Genomic DNA, 17,782 nt, shown 5'->3' on the forward strand with positions numbered 1-17,782 from the left:
AGCTTGGATCCAAGTTAGGTGCACAGTCCTGTCGTATAGACCACATTAGGTGGTTCTGACTCGTAGGTGACCCGCGATTATTCGCACAGCCTTCACGTGATCGTAGCACTAGAGCGTACATATATGTTACACCCAGGCCTGTCGTACAGACCACTTTAGGTGGTTCCGACTCGTGGGCAGGTTCAGTTATTGAGTTTGAGATTTGAGCTCTATATGCAGCCGTACAGGTCACGTTAGGTGACTCCGGCTGCCAGATTACATGTTATCGTTATGATTTCTACCTGAGCACTTGCATTTCATTATGAGATTCCGACATGGCATATTCTCGAGCATGAGTAGTATATCTTTGAGCATGACTGGCATATCTATACATACGTATATATGTTTATTTTCTGGGAAGTATACAAGTTTTACGGCGAGGGGTTAGATTGTGTTTTACTAAATGGTTTTCAAAGAGCTTTGTTTTTGCCCACTCACGCTTTTGTTTTGCGCCCCTCCAGGTTCTAGTTGCTTAGTAGTTTCAGTGGTCTCCCAGAGGGTTCTTCCGGCTTTTCTGACAGATACTCACCATTGTAGGGTCACCTCCGGGTGTACTTTTGTCGCAACTTTTCTTTTGGACTGCTGTAGTCTTGCTCTGAATTTGTATCTCACTTACGCTAGCACTTGTTTTAGTACTTTGTATGCTAGTTTTTAATAATTCGTACTTTTTATATTACTATCTTATTAGCTTCCGCACGTGCACATGGTTACGTCACCTTCGTGTGACAGCCAGCACGCCCTGATCTCGGTCGGGGTGTGTCATTAAAGGTCTTTAAGGTAAAACATAAAAGGAACTAGAAGGTTCAAACTAGACTCGGCAGTTTCTTACACGACACGAAAATAACGGGTTTCGAGTCAACACAATAATTAATCGGGTCATTATCGGATGATCCGTTCTTAACGGGTATACACGCGAGTAACACGTGGGTAACCCGTTTCGACCCGTTAAGAAAAATAAATTATAATTTTAAAGTTTAATTACTAAAAATTTATTATAAAATACAATAGCCATATTGTATATATTGGTACATTCTATATTAAATATATATTTTTGTATTATTATTCTATATAAGTTTAAAAAAATTTAAGTTTTATTCATTTATTTATTTTAATTATGAGAGTTTCTTATTATTATTAATAGGATATATTGTTGTTGTCCAAAATTAAAATCAACTAGTATAGTATTAGTATAGGCAATAAGACATCCCTACAAGTATGAAAAATGTGAAAGAATATATGAACACTCGTGATTCATTATTCCTCCATGAGTAGACAATGGTTACACTTACATTATCATTTAGATTTTTAAAACCCTCCAAACCGTCATGAATAGTGTTTTTTATTTGAGTGTAAAAGTAATAAAATTAATAATAATTATTGTTGAAGTGTAAGAAATGTAAAAAAAAAAAATATATATATATATACACACACACACACACACACACACACACACAATCACTTGTAGTGACAAGCTTTACAACTTTTGTGAAGGGATCAACTTCGAAATCCGACACTATAATCCATAAACCTTAAATTTGTATTTAACCGTCGATTGTCGTTTAGGTTTTATTCTTTATATTGAATTTCATTTTTAAAATTTTCTTTTTTGAAAACATGATCTTCTGGGGGATGTAGGACGATGAACGATTCGGATCTTTGATATCACGTCCCGATATTTACGATTAATTGAAATATGAGTCGATGTTATATAGTTTGTAGAGATTTTATAAACACCAAGCAATATTTTCACTAACAGTAAAACTTTGAAAATAATATCAACGATCCGAACCATTCATCTTCCTATATCCTCTAATAGATCATGTTTTCAAAAAAGAAAATCTGAAAAAACAAAATTTGGTGAGAAAAATGAAGCATAAATGTAAACAACAATCGATAGTTAAATTTTGATCTATAATTTATATGATTATAGTGTCACCTTTCAAAGTTAAGCCGTTCACGAAAGTAGTAAAAATTTTCATTACAAGCATTTATATATTTTTTTCTATATTTTTCACACTTCTACATTAATTAAAAAACTATTAAAGACTTTACTTAAACAATAGCCATAGGATAAAAGAGAAGAGAGTGCTAATGTAGAAAGCCTCACTGAAAATATCATCAATATAACTCTTGAAGACAATATATCAAGCCAATGTTCCAATACCGTTTCCCATGGTGATTGATGAAAATTGAAGAGTTTGATTGTAAGAAAATGTGCAAGGTTCCAAACCTTGAAACATAACTCCCTTAATTTTGCAAATCTTTTGAACATTTGATATTTTATAATGTATTAATGTTTTTTTTATATTTATTATGCTCTTATTTTGGGTATGTAAATATGTAATACTTGAAAGACAAATGCGTTTTTATGTTTTGAATGTGATAATATGGTATGTATATACTTATTTGGTATTATGTTTTTCATTTGATTATTTATTGGTTTAAAATATATTTTCCTTAACGGGTAACGGGTCGGGTCATATTACCTGTTAATATTATCCGGTGGATTTCGGGTCAGGTCATTTTACTCATTTATTTTAACGGGTGTTACACGAAACGAGCCGTTAAAATATCGGGTATGACACGAAAACGACACGAACATAGAAAACACGACACAATGTCAAGTCTAGTTCGAACTTCAAATTATTTTATTCGTGTTTTTATTAATAAACTATGTATGTGCTTTCTTTTATAAGGTTTTTTGTTTATAAAATAGGAAACTTATAAGTGGAGGAAAAGTAAAGAGGGAAAGTTTAGTATATTCTTGTCATCTTCAAAACAATGAAAATGCTAAGGTAATCGTATTAATCCATCATCTCATATAATAAGTAATGTGTACATATCATATTAATTAATAAATTTAGCGCATTAAATGTTTATTTTATATCTCACTTACCACATAAAATAGTACACAAATATATCTTAATTATGTAGTCATCTTATCAATCATCATTCTTAAAACAAATTTCAAAATCGCCTTTGACTAAATCGCCATTAATTTCTAGTGTGGGTCACACCTAGAGTGACTTATTCTGGTTTTATGTTTGATCAGGATGATCTATGAGGTGTAACTCGAAAAATAAACGGTTCAGATAATTGAAGTTTGACGTAGAGTAGGTCCCACAACTATTCCCAATTTTTATAAAAAATTGTGCATCCCTCCCTTAAAAGGCTCCGTGCTTCTTCTTTCTCTTCTTCTTTCTCTTCTTCTTTTCCCTCTACTCTACTATCAAGTCTATCCAATAGCTATAAATTTTCAAGTTTTGAACAATACTATTGAATAGGTTTCAACATTGGATTTAATAAACCTCTAACACAGGTTTCTAGTTTCAGTTTTGGCTTTTTAATCAAAATAGTAAATTAGTATAACTCTTCACTTTGATCCTTAAATCAATAAAGATAGTCCTTAAATTTGTCCACCGGTATCATTTTGATCCTCGTACTAAACCTCTCGAATGCAACCAATTCCGTAGATACAATTGCTCATCATCTTCTCTACTAACCTATCCAACAGGATGTACTCCAATTTATCTATTTATCGACGTTCATTAAATAAAATCTTTGACATTTCATTATATTATCATTTTAACGGGAAGTCGAAGATATGGGAGATTACCGGAAAGCTTCAATGAGGTTCATCAAATAGAATAATCTACGCCCAGCTTCACTAAATTAAGGGGAGGGCGAGAGTTTGAACCTGTCCGAGATAAGAGTTTATATATACACTCAAAAAGTCTTAACCTGTATACCTTAGAAAGGTCCACCAAAGTTATGATAAAGTATATAAGACAAGCATCTAAAGCTGCAGCAGATTTCGATGAGTTTATAGCGGACATGTACAACATCTTTGCACCAGTCTGGCAACAAGTTCATCGATGGAGGTTTGTGCCGGCGAAACATGAGAGCACTACAATACCATAACTTCGATGAAAATGTAGATTGGTTAAGACATATTTTTAGAGGAGTTGCCTTTTCATTTTCGTTTTTCCAGCTCTGTCCGTTAATTTGGCACTAGTTGTCTGTACTCTGCCAGCAGCTTTGGGATGTCATCCAGACGCAACTGAAAACCACGATGTCATTAAAAACAATATGAGACGACAAATAAATGAAAGAACATAAACAGAAACTAGAAAGTTTGCAGATGGAGGAAAATATGGTACCATGTGATGATAATAATTAATTTGATTGCTTTGCATAACTAAGCATGAATTGTACCTGGTTAACATTTCTTATATGGTAAAAACCATAAGCCGCTTTTCCAGGAAAACTGGACTCGACGAACTGCATATCAGATCCACTATTCACCCTATTATAGCCACGAAGAAAATTCCACAAAGAGAAAAAGAAGATGAAAACATTAATCAACCAAGTTAACAAATGAGAAACCGACATATATGGATTAAAATACAACTTATGCTGTTATTTTCCCATGGACAAAGACCAAATTCTATACTTGTGTCCATTTCCACAAATTCTAGGGGGAAAAGAACTAACATGAAATGGACAGAGACCAAAACATTTGAAATGCCATTGGACTGGTCGAAATTTCAATTTTGCTAATTAAAAAAAATGATAAGTTGATCACATTTCGGTTATTGGATGTCTAATAGATTTGTCTTCACAAAAACAATCTGGTTCACTAGTGTTGGTGTCCATTTTACAGTAGCCAACTTCCAAACGACTCACTCAACGTCCTCTTTTACTAGAGTATCATCTAACTCCTAAACCCTAGCCTCCTTTTGCACAATGCTTCACAGAATCATCTTTCTCCTACCATGAGAGGACTCCAAGCAGCATTATTTCGATTATTCGGTAGCTCACTGTACTCGCTCTATATTTTCGTGTACACACGAAGTATTTAGTAGGAGTATATCATCAAGTGTTATTTTTGAGTATAGGAGTCATCTATTAGCTAAACTAGCAAAAATAGGAGAATGCACAAAAATCCCACTGACCCTTCTTTAACTGTGATGTATTTTCTATACTCATTATGCTGTACCTATGTCATGCTCAACTCATGTTGAGCCGCATACTATGTGGGGACCAAGACCTAGAATCAAAGATTGTGATTACCATCTGCACAACCAAAGGTCAAATGCAGATCGTGTGAACTAGCCACTTAATGTGAAGCAAGAAAATTTTTAATAATAAAATAACAAGAAGATCCTGTAATAAGTTTGGCTGATCATAAACTATGGTGTAAGATGTTCTTACTGAAGACGACGAGTAATCAGGCGTTGGTAGTCCCGAAGCAAGGGTCCAAGCTCCTTAAGTGGGATAAGCCTTGGTGTAGATTTCCTCCAGTGTTCACGAAGTGCCTGAGTTGTATTTTCATTAAATTTTCATCCACACCACCGATTGCATTTGACATTAAAAGTACCTAATTGATGCATGGTAAAATACCCTACCTGAACATCAGAAACCCGTTCGTCACTAAAGACTCTTTCTCCAACCAAATTCGAAGCCAGTTGAATGAATTCTTTGTCTTCCACCTCATCCACAATTGGAACCCCATTACCAAGAAGAGAAACAGATATTCCTAATCTTTTTTGTAACTCCGAGACAGCAGATTCTTCCATTTGGCTTTCCTGCTAAAATTAGAAGGGTCGGTTACAAAGTTAAACTCTGGCAGTAAACCAATACTTTTGTGAGATATGCATGCATGCCCAACTTCGAAAAACAATTACCTAATAACAACCAACCCAGTTATGGTTCTATGAGAAGGCAGTATGATAAAATCATGCTAAAAGTTGCACTTAATTGGAGGCATTTGTAAACAGACCTTGATATTTTGGACATTTTCATTTCCCATCTCCACATCCTTATTCTGGATATTTTGGATATTTGGCGAAGCTGCAAGTAATCTCTTTGCAAGGGAGTCCTCTACAGAACAAGCAAAACTGACAATTATAATATGGTAGAATTAGGTTCTAATTCAAACGCCATGAATCATAAAATAAAATAAAAAGGAAATACAAGGTCCTCTTCTGCTTGGATAACTACACACAGCAAGGGTCATAAAACGTCTTTCTTAGCTAATAGGGCTTCTGCCATTCTTTCCTTCACTAAGCAATATTCCAAGTCTTCTTTCCTCAACTTTTTTCTTCAGTAACAAGATTTAGATAACTTTGGAGCCTGCCCATCCTAACCAAACAAACTTCCAAGAGTCTGATATCAATCAAATTTGTTTAAATGTTATATCAAACTCTTTCATTAGATTTTCACAATTGCATGCAACATTTCATAAGTGTTCCAGCAAAGAAAAAAGAGTTAATAATAAATTGAAGACCACAGACCAATTTCATTTTTCTTGTCGTCGCAGAAAATTTAGCAAGAGACCAAGTCTATGAGAACTTTTATTCCCACACCACTTAATTTATAGCACAAGGGCTTCAAAGTACATAGAGGATTATTCATCACCTAACTGAGGTTCATCTTCAAGAGTGGTTTATAAGACCATAAAGAAAATTATCCAAAGGAGAGAAACGAAGGCGATATAATACCTTCAGGAACCAACCACCAGAGATCACCAAATGTTGATTTTCCATCAAAGCCACCAAATAGCAGATAGCGTGAACCCATACATGTCAGAGAATGGTATGCTCGAGCAGGAGGAGGTTCATTGCCAGTAGGCAAGCGCTTCCACTGTGCAGACACTTGACACCAGAAGGACAAAGGAACTATAAATAATTGCATCAAAAATGCAAAGCATTTGAAACCAAATTCTGGAAAGGAATAATGCAATTAAAAACATTGCATCGAACGTGTAGAAAAATAGAAATGTTTCACACACACAGTTATCCACAAATATATAATTAAGAAGATAGTTTCTTACTCATTAAAGTAATCCTCATTTTATCTCAATAATGCAAATCCATAATATTTCATGTTTCGATGTTAAGCATTGGATGTCAGTGATCATACCCAAGTCCTCTGTGTACAACAACTTAAAAGTAGGTCTGATTCCAGTGACCCCCCCTTTTTTTTTTTTTTTTTTCCTTTGTTCTTGCCTCACAATTACTAAATATTAACGCCAATCTTAATTCTTCATTTGATGAGCCGGTTCAATGTTGAGAATCAGATAAGAGCTCTGCTTTCTGATTTTTCGTTGTATCTGAACCACTACTATTTTCATTCTGTCTCGCTCTCTGCCATATGATTCCCTATCTATTTTATAGAAACACAAGGATAGGACTATTGAAGATTGCAGTATGTCAGTGGACTATGAAAAGGATTTCACTTCTTTTTTACAAGTGAAAAAAAAAAAAAAAAATTTAAAAAGACGAAAAAAGGTGAACCTAGTAAGAGTTCTGAGAGACTGAAATTTTTCTAGCATCTGTATTGTTTGCTATATGAATATATTAAACGAGGGTATTAACATGGTAAAATATAAATGGTTAATCAGTACTATGATGGCGCATTTTGGAAAGTGAATAGTCCAACAGAAAAGGCAAGAATCAATTACCCCTGTCTAGAACAATGCAGTCATTGTGATAAATGTCATAACGACTCAACCAGCCACCAGTTCCATGGCCGCCAAAGAGCAACAGCTTCAAAAGGACATCAAGAAAATAGTGTGAAGATTAAACGATAAAGAAAAGCAAACAGATATCATGATGTAATAATTCCATTGTCATCAATACAAATATGATTGTTGTAATCAAGAACCCTACAATACAGGACTGGAATGCTTTTGGCCAAAAAGTCTCATTGTTAGTTACTATTGATACATCTTCTTCACTACTCTAAGATCCAGACATTAAGAGTTTATTTTTTCATCTTTTGCAACATAATTGTAAAAGTAACCAAGAAATGAAATCTGATACTAAAGGAAAAGTTAGATACTACTTTTTCAAGTAAGGATATCTATCGCCAAGAAAGAACTTATACGTTCAGTCACACATGCCAAGCTGAGATCACATGTATGTAAACTTAACTAATCAAGCTTATAACAATCCTTCTGCTCTTACCAAGGGTATCCTACCCAAACCAGGTTAACCATAATAACAACAGTACAGAAATATATTAACTTGTAATGAAGTAGAAGTCATCCCTGAAGAAAGTATAATGAAGAGACTAATAAAAATAGTATGGAAATGTCAATTACATAGTGCCCTCCTGATGTAATAGTATGGCCACACCGAGCAGAAGGAGCTTGTCCTGGAAGCTTCAATTGGGTCCACGCAGGTGTTTCATTCTCTACCTTCCACAAGAAAGACGAATCACAAAATTAAGTTGAATAACTGAAAACCAAGTAATAATATATATAGACACACATATATAATGAGTTTTATGAATTGACATGTTTGAAGCTTAAACTCATGAATCTGAGTAACAACGGATAAGAAGAAGCGTCAAGCTAAAATAACAAAAGAAACGGAAAATGACAGCCTAACATGTCCAGGTGCACACAATGTAAAGATTGCTTCCGAGACAAGAAAATAGAGAAATGGTTTCTTAATCTTTAAATTCCTTAACAGTACTATTTGGAAGACAGAAACAAAATTAAGATGATTGTATCTTTGGGTTGCTAAAACTCAATTTGTCCAGGTGTAAACAGATGCAACAAAAAGCTAATTGTAATTTGGATGGCATTAGAAGGAGAATACTCATCACTTTGACAAGTGCTCTAAGAGGGACACATCAGTTATCCAGAGAGGAAACATAAAATGTAACAAAATAATCCGACAAAATAAAGCAATTTTCAAAAAACATGAGAACAAAGTAAAACCAAAAGGATAAGACATGACGAAATAGTAAGCTACCATAGAAAAAGGGAATATACTGCTAACCTTCTTCGATTAGACCCTTCAACGCCCATAAATCACCCAGCACTGGACCTCCACCTCCTATGAAAGTCAAGACAAATATTCAAGTCAGCTAGATTGTACACAAATAAACTCAAGCATCCTATGCTTGCCTTATTGCAAAGATTGGCCCATATGTTTATAAGCAATACAAATAACGGAAGGGAAAGGAGGAAGCAAACAAAAAAAATAATCAGCAAACTTGAACACTAATTGGATTTCTATTAATAATTGGCTTTTTAGCCAAAATGGTCCTTGAGCACAACTCCTCACTTGGTCTCTGAGATTCAAAAATCGATAGAATTGGTCCCTGAGATTGTCCACCATCAATCATTTTGGTCCTATGAAAAATCTCCGCTAAATTGAAGAAACCACCAGTTCAAGGGGAAGGGTTGATTTGACAAAAATACCCTCAATTTATCAGAGATTTTTCACAGAAGAACCAAAAGGATTGATGGTGGACAATCCCAGGGAACACTTCCATCGATTTTGAATCTTAGGGACCAAAGTGAGGAGTTAGCCAATCTCAGGGACCATTTTGGATAAAAAGCCATAATAATTTGTATCTCCTTGTATTTAATTCAAAAAGTTCCAAGTAGTCATGGGGCCAATTAAAAAGTAGACTGTAAAAGTTTGTTACACCAAATAATTCAGACATTAAAATGCGGATATCCCAAATGGCTAGTGCAAGAAAATAGGCACTGAAATTATCTTTAAAGGGGATATTCCATGGAAAGAATGGTCTGCCTTCAGAATTCACAAGTACATTTAATGGGAAGATCCTGTGCGGTACATGAGAATACCAATTAATTCATTGTTCCCCAAGTAATTAGGTTGGCCTTTTGGGGCGTGAAATTTTGCATGATATTTTGTTCTGATAAGAAACTTTAAAGGAAATGAAAGAATACAAAACAGAGGACACACTCTCCATAAACCCTGATATCTCTTAAAATAATAAACAGCCATCAAAGAAATTACATCAAAATAACAGAGTCAATTAGGACAAAACTCTAAGACACTACAGCTTTAGAATTAGTTATTTTGATTTCTCAATGGAGGTAAACTCTCATAAAAAATAAAAATAAAAACTATAACAAACAGAGAGAGATATGTGTTACAAATTAAAATAAAATCAAACTAGAAAGGAAGTGTTATGAACCCAATTATCAACATAGTTAAAGCAAGCTACTTCACCTCTGCCACCATAAACAAGCAACCGTTTCTCAACCATGGTAATTGTATGGCCACATCTGGGTGGAGGTAATGACCCAGTAACTGACAGCTCCATCCACTCTAGCGATACTGTATAAGGAAGCAAATCAAGATAGAACTGATTTACAACCACTCTAGCGATACTGTATAAGGAAGCAAATCAAGATAGAACTGATTTACGACCATTTCAACAAATATACTAAATCAAACATGAAGCAGAAAATAACAGATAATTCCAAAATCATAGAGAAAAGATTTTACTTGTGTCCAAGACATACACATCTGACAACCATTTTTTACCATCCCAGCCACCATACCTGCATTTGTTTGTATTTAACATAACAAAGTTACTATAGAACCGTCATATCAACTAATCAATAAGTAATACAAAAGACATACTCACATAACAATTTTCCGATTTCCTATAGCTGAAGCTGCAGCAAAATCTCGTGCAGAAGGTAAGTCGCCAAAACTTGTCAACTCTGTCCATTGCCATATATCTAGAACAAACGTAATTTCTTTTAAATATATATTTGATTACTCATCAGTCAAAGGAAGTCAAAAGAAGCATTAAACCAAGTAGGTATAATTCTCGTGCATTATCAGCAGCACAAAATAAATAGATTCTTACCAGTATCTAGGACCCAAAAGTCACCTAACCTGAAAACCAAACAATATTGTTAATACCATTTGCAGTGAAGTAATAGTATTAGCATCATAGAGCAGAAAGCTGCAGATAGATATGTATTGAATGTGAAATACCTCTTGCTCCCAGAACGCCCACCAAAGATGAACATATGACAATCAATCACAACAGCAACGTGAAATGCTCGTGGGCTTGGACCAACTTGTCCATCAGAGCCACCAGTGCACTCTGGTTGATACCATAATTTGTTATCTGAAAAAGTAACAGGCCTACATTGAGATGCTATAGTCAAACTTGTGTGAAAATCTATTGACAAAAAGTCAAGTGAACTCCCACTCACAGAAAACCTTAATCCACAAAAGCATTTGTACTTGAACTGCCATGGTGCATATTGTTTTCTGTAATAAATACAAGTTTGTGTTTGCTTAAGTATAGGTCTATTTCACCTGTTCACTATCGTAACATGAATTAAGTCCAAAGTGAGCCTTCAAACTAAGTCAGGCAAGTTTATGTAAGAGAAGTATTATGACAAAAACGTGTAGGAATAGAACGTATGTAGGGAAACATTGTTGCAACAATGCTGAATAGTAAGAAGTTCCTAACATGATGACTTCACACAGGGATATCATGTATACAAGAAAATATGATTTTCAAGAAATACAAATAATAGTATAATATCTGAAGCACTTTTAAGATTTTGTAAGATCCTCAAATTTATAAAGGAGAAGTTCAAAAGCCCCTTTACCATTCAAATTATGCAAATTCATGTTGATAGCTATATACCATACAAAGCCAACTCAATCTTTTTTCAGGATGTTATGTTTTGAAACTCCATCTATATAAGCAATTTAAAAGTTATTTTGTTATTGAGTTTGGTTAATTAATGAATTTGACCTTTTTAATTAGTAATTATAATTTTGTTAAACCTACCTGATTCTTAATCATTATCAGAAAACTTGAAACTTCCATCAACCCTGGTAGGTTCCAGAATCCAGTTATCATTCTCTTATCGGATCCTTTATCTCCTGATCTCGCTGTGTTAGTCTTCGCGTATATACAAATTTCAAATAACACATTGGAGTATTATGTCAAAACAAAAAATTATATCTCGTCGGTATAAGTGAACAAAACAGTTAGACCAAGAACACCCAGAAATTCAAGACAGAGTAAAATTTACATAATTTCATCGAATTTCGGAGAACCCAGATGACAAATACCAATATAAATAGAGCAAAGCAAAATGAAGTCAAGCAAATAGAGATAATTAGAGAGAGTGGGAAACAAAGTACCAATGTCATAGACCACGATATCGCTGAGAAACTTCTTCTCTACAAGGCCTCCAAACACAACCAGCTTTGATCTACCGACAATCACCGCCGTGTGACCACTGAGAATTAAAGGAAACCAAAATTCAAATGGGAAATCTTGAAAGCTATAAGCACGCGCGCGCGCGCGCACACACACACACACACATATATATATATATATGTGAGAGAGAGAGAGAGAGAGAGAGAGAGAGAGAGTTTTACCTGCGAGGTTGAGGAAGTGTTCCAACAAAATCAGAGGAAGAAGCTCGAACCCAGTAATGCATTTTCTCTTCTTTCGCTGTGCTAATCACTGTCGCTTGCCCACCAAATAGAGTTCACCAGGCTGTGTGTTGTGAAAGCTCGAACCCAGTTATGCGTGTTCAGAACAAACGACCTTTGGCACTCGTATGGTACCGTTTGTTACGTGGGACGGGACGGAAAAGTGGGACAAGGCGTTCCGTCCCACGTTTGGTGCGCCTAAAATGGGTGGAACGAGCTGTTCCACGGGACGAGTTTTGAATGAATTTTCGTTCCACCTCACCCCCCTGGAACGACTAGTTCCATATCCGTGGAACACAAAATTATAACCTCTTCGTCTCCTTCTTCTTCCTCCTTGTTTCCATTCGAGGGCATCTTTGCTCCCGTTCCATTCCGTTCCGTCCTGTCCCGTCCCATCCCGTCTGCATACCAAACGATACCTATAAGAATGGGCAAGTCCTGTTTAACTTTTGTCCCCCTAGTTTTGCCCCATCTCGGTACAAGTTACACTACAATGTCATTTCTATAACGTCACCGTGACATTATGTCTTAATAATATATGCTATGCGCGAGTTTTTTCCTATATAGTATTGTATCATTGATTCGAAATATTACAATATAGTAGTAGTGTGCATGTGTTATAAGAATTGCTTGTCACAAGTTTGATGCACACGTGTGTGTTTATGCATCAACCTTGTAAAAAATAAGACACATTAAAAATCATTAAAACATCTTTTTGTAGACAAACATATATATAAACACGGTATTTTAAGAAAACATTAAAATGACAACCAATTTTTTTGAGAAATGGATTTCAAATTTGAGTAACATTTTGCAAAAATAATCTTTGAGGAAAACTTATAACGAGATGGTTCAAGTTATTGAAATATAATGGGGAGTGCGGCCTATAAGAGGGTCTCACAAAAATTGTTATTTGAAGGTTCTCTCAGATATAATGAGGACCTGTCAAATAACCTTTTGTGACACACCTTGTGAAACCTGCTCTAATTTTATTTAATAATTTAAATCATCTATTTTTTTTAGTCTCCACGTTCTTGCAAGAAGTTAAACAAATTTGAAACCAATAAGAAATCTAGTTGTAGCAAAAAATATAGAGGAACACATTATTTCAAGAAAACACCTCAATTGCCAACCATGTAGTGGAATGGTTAAATAGTTTCATATATATATATATATATATATATATATATATATATATATATATATGAGTTTCATTTTGCAAGGATAAATTGTTTAGGGAAAAACTATATACGGTTTGGACATTGAAATACAATACGAAATAACCCTACAAGATTGAATAAATAAAATAAAAGCAATAGAAAAGATCAAACAATGGTGTATAAGGAGCGAAAAAAGAGTGTATGGTTATTATCATTTTCCTTTAATAATTTTTGGAAGATTAGAGGGAAACATTTTTTTTCTCTTCACCAAACAACCCCTCTTTCAAACAGCAAAAATCAGGCTGAAAGCCAAGTTAGGTTGCAGTTTATGTTTGTGCAAAATTCATGCTGAACTGGATGGTTTCTTTTGATATCACAAAAAATCTTCATGAGGCTTTGCCTTGTGTCCAGTGGAGCCTAAGCAAGAATTTTTCCTCATGAGTGTGTGTCTGTGTAAGAGAAGACTGATCGAGTGTATAGTTTTCTTCCCGCTTCCCAGCATGCATGAGGAGGAATACCGCATCAAACTATCCAAATCATCTACGCATGCATACTCCAATTATTAAGGTTATTACTGTTTCTTTTTATCTTGAAAGGGAACAGGTTACAGGATTTTAGTGTTTGTGGTTAGAATTAATCCCAATCAGAATACCACAATGCTAATTAAAAGGAAACGATTGCCTTTTTTTTTTCTCTCAATACATCGATATTTTTACACTAGGGAAAGGGGGAGTTTGGCTAAATCACACAATAGGCAACTAATTTGGTATTGAATTCGCCATCCACGAGATTCAAACATAAGATCTCTCACTTCCAAGTCAAGAGGAACAACCATTTTTGAGTTAAGTAGGATTATACAATCTTTTAGGAGAACGTCGCTAAAACCAAAAGCTTCAATAAAATAGAAAAAGAAAAATGAAGCTTGCAACTATACCTACTTCATTTTTCCCCTAGTGTACAAACTCGAACCAACTCCTTAAACGAATCCATCTCTCGACTCTTTTTCGAGGTCGGGACCAAAAGGGATTGCATTAGTAGCAAAGTTACTACAATAAAACGAGTTATACACCATCCGGATATTATTGCAAGCTAACTTGCACGCTTAATTAATTGATTCCTTCCCAGTATGAATTTGAAGTTGCACCGGCTCATCGACCGGCCTCTCTATCTCTCGGTCCTCTCTTTTTCCGATGTTGTTTCTTAGTTCCTTTGCCTTTCTTCTCACATCCTTCCCTTTATTGTTTTCCACCACATCATTGATCACCTTTGCTCTTATCCTTGCAAACTTCCTCCTACTGTTTTCTTGACCTCCACGCCAACACCCAGCTCCTCTACCAGTCGAGCGTTGGGCGGCTGGTCAAGATGCACAGGCAGGGCTATAATTGGAACACCAAACTTCATGCTCTCCAACCCAGAGCTCCATCCACAGTGGCTCACAAATCCACCGACGTTAGAATGCATATCTTTGCCTGTGGTGCGCAACCTTCCACTATCGTTCCCTCCCTTTCACCCTCCCTACTAATCCTTTTGGCAATACCTCCTCAACCCTAGTGATTTTCTCTTCCTTAGGAAACCTAACAACCCAATAAAACTCACTTGACTAAGCTCTAACTCATGAGTCATCTCGATCTATTTCCTCCTTGGATAAAAGTACTCATTCCCAAAGGAAATATACACAACCGAAGATGTTTCCCGTTTGTTCAGCCATTTGTTAACCCATATCAATCAATAAGATCTACAATTATACAGCATTTCATAAAATTTAATAAAATCAATTTGCGTAAAGATTTGCCCTATTTTCCCCACTTAGATTCCAAACCAAGCAAGCAATATCTCTTACCAACACCTGGAAAAAACACAAGCATAGCAGTAACTAGAGTCCCTTATTCCTACAATTAAAATATGTCAGTAACCAATATATAAACCTTTATTCTGAATTGCCACGATTCCGATATTCCGCTTAAACTAATAAGGACCCTTTAACTTTTGGTATTTCATTGGTTCTCAAACATTTCCCAATTATATGCAAGCTAACAACACAGCTAAGAAATCTTAGAGAGAGAAAGAATACACAAGAAGAATAGAGAGAGAAAGTAGTAACCGACTTATCAATTTCTGTTTTCATTGAATGAATACTAGTTTTTCTACAATATAAATACCTTACAGTATAACTACCATCTGACATCAAGAGCTCAATAACAAACTAACACATGACACTCTTTTACAATTGACATTTGTCACAATCTAATCAACCTTATACTCTAACATTCCCCCTCAATCTTATGCTGAGAACAAGCAAGCATAAGATTGTAACAATGAGATGTAAACAAAGGAGAACATAAGCCTTTAGTGAATATGTCTGCATGTTGATCTGCAGAAGCAACAAATTGGAGAGAAATGGTGCCTTGTTGAACACGTTCTCGTACAAAGTGACAATCAACTTCAATATGTTTGTCTTTTGAGTGCAAAACAGGGTTTGTGGCTAATGCCATGGCAGATAGATTATCATAGTGCAGTAAAGGAGGAGAAGGATTGTCAATGTGCAAATCTTTTAATAGTTGTTGCAGCCACACAATTTCTACAGTAGTCGTTGCCATTGCCCTGTACTCGGCCTCTGTTGATGATCTACTAACAATGTGCTGTTTTTTAGAGCTCCAAGAGATAGGATTAGAGCCAAGAAAGACAACAAAACTTGTAGTAGACCTTCGATCATTGGGATCACCCGCCCAATCAGCATCCGTGTATGCTTTCAGTCCTAATGAGCTAGGTTGAAAACATAGACCCCATCCTAAGGTGCCTCAAAGATATCTCATAATCCTCTTGACAGCAACATAGTGAGATTCCAAAGGTGAATGCATGAACTGACACACCTGATTCACAGAATAAGCAATGTCTGGTCGAGTAAACGTTAAGTATTGTAATGCCCCTACAATACTTCTATAAGTGGTGGGATCTGAGTAACACAGACTGCCATGATTCACCAGCTTTTGATTTGGATGACACGGAGTTATACACGGCTTACATTGCATCATGTCTGTTTTATGCAATAAATCTTGAACATACTTAGATTGATGCACAAACATCCCCTGAGCTTGATAGTCAATTTGTAAACCAAGGAAATAATGAAGAACACCTAAATCCTTCATATCAAACTCAGTTGTCAACTGAGCTATCACAAATTGAACACAAGGTGAACTATCTCCCGTGAGAATGATATCATCCACATACAACAACAACACAACAATATGTTGGCCATCATGTTTAACAAATAAGGACAGATCGGCATAGGATGATTTAAACCCCAAGGAGAGTAGGAAGGTGGTGAACTTGTCATTCCATGCTCGGGGAGCTTGCTTTAGCTCATACAATGACCTTTCGAGCTTACAGACATAGGTAGGATGATTTTTGTCAATAAAGCCCTGAGGTTGTGCCATGTAAACTTCTTCTTCAAGAAAACCATGTAAAAACACATTCTTAACATCTAGTTGCTTGAGTTCCCAACTATGAGTTACTGCTAAAGACAACATTAATTGCACAGTGGTTGGCTTGACCACGGGACTGAAAGTTTCATAATAATCCAAACCAGCTTCTTGAGAAAATCCCTTTGCCACTAACTGAGCCTTGTGTCTTGCAATTGAACCATCTGGATTCCTCTTGATTTTATAAATCCATTTACAGCCAACCAAATTTTCACTTGGAGGAAGTGGAACAAGTTTCCAAGTTTTTGGTTATAACAAAACATCCATTTCTTCCTTCATGGCAGTTTGCCATTGGATAGATTTAGAAGCTGCAGTAAAAGACTTTGGTTCTGTGTTAGAATCAGACTTGGTAGCAATGTAGGCTTGTTTCTTCTTAAAAATCCCAGACTTTAATCTAGTCTGCATAGGATGAGAATTATGAGGAGGAAGTGACACCATTTGTAATGTTAAAACTTGAGATGTGGTGGTGTCTGGATGTAGCTCAGGACATGGTAAATGTGCTGTCTCGGAATTGGATGAAGTTGTTGTCTCAATATTTGTTGGTTACAGTCTTAGAACTTGTGGAAACAGTGGAGACAAGATCATCATTTCTGAGAGAGGAGGATTGAGTAACACTAGGGATAGAAGCATTGGAAGGGGGTATACACGCATGTGATAAAGGAATAGGTATGATAGGAGTATGCATAAAAGTATTTTGATGAATAGCAGTATGTGTGGAAGTTGAAGATATGGATAATGAAGACATAGTAGGAGTGATTATTTGTGGATTAGGAAATTGTGTTTCATCAAACAATACATGCCTAGACACAATTTATTTGTTATCTTTGACAGAATAACAAATATATCCCTTGTA

General features: G+C 35.5%; 1 protein-coding gene across 2 annotated transcripts; it reads right to left on the reverse strand.

Moving 5' to 3' along the window:
* Positions 1 to 3,737: 3,737 nt before the first annotated feature.
* On the reverse strand, positions 3,738 to 12,411 carry LOC137734712 (protein GLUTELIN PRECURSOR ACCUMULATION 3-like). 2 transcript variants are annotated; one of them, XM_068473977.1, is made up of 16 exons: positions 12,234 to 12,411; positions 11,994 to 12,091; positions 10,821 to 10,956; positions 10,690 to 10,718; positions 10,462 to 10,558; positions 10,320 to 10,375; positions 10,041 to 10,148; positions 8,832 to 8,888; positions 8,147 to 8,238; positions 7,505 to 7,589; positions 6,543 to 6,695; positions 5,822 to 5,922; positions 5,448 to 5,627; positions 5,254 to 5,357; positions 4,255 to 4,345; positions 3,738 to 4,099 (listed from the first exon to the last, which is right to left on the reverse strand). In XM_068473977.1, exons 1-16 carry the CDS (start codon positions 12,293 to 12,295, stop codon positions 4,040 to 4,042), a joined length of 1,509 nt encoding a protein of 502 aa, XP_068330078.1. In that variant the 5' UTR covers positions 12,296 to 12,411; the 3' UTR covers positions 3,738 to 4,039. The 2 variants fall into 2 exon arrangements, with proteins under 2 accessions (XP_068330078.1, XP_068330077.1); XM_068473976.1 differs by having other exon boundaries at positions 5,448 to 5,630.
* Positions 12,412 to 17,782: the final 5,371 nt, after the last annotated feature.

Source organism: Pyrus communis, chromosome 5 (genome assembly GCF_963583255.1).
Source record: "Pyrus communis chromosome 5, drPyrComm1.1, whole genome shotgun sequence".
Lineage (NCBI taxonomy): Eukaryota > Viridiplantae > Streptophyta > Magnoliopsida > Rosales > Rosaceae > Pyrus > Pyrus communis.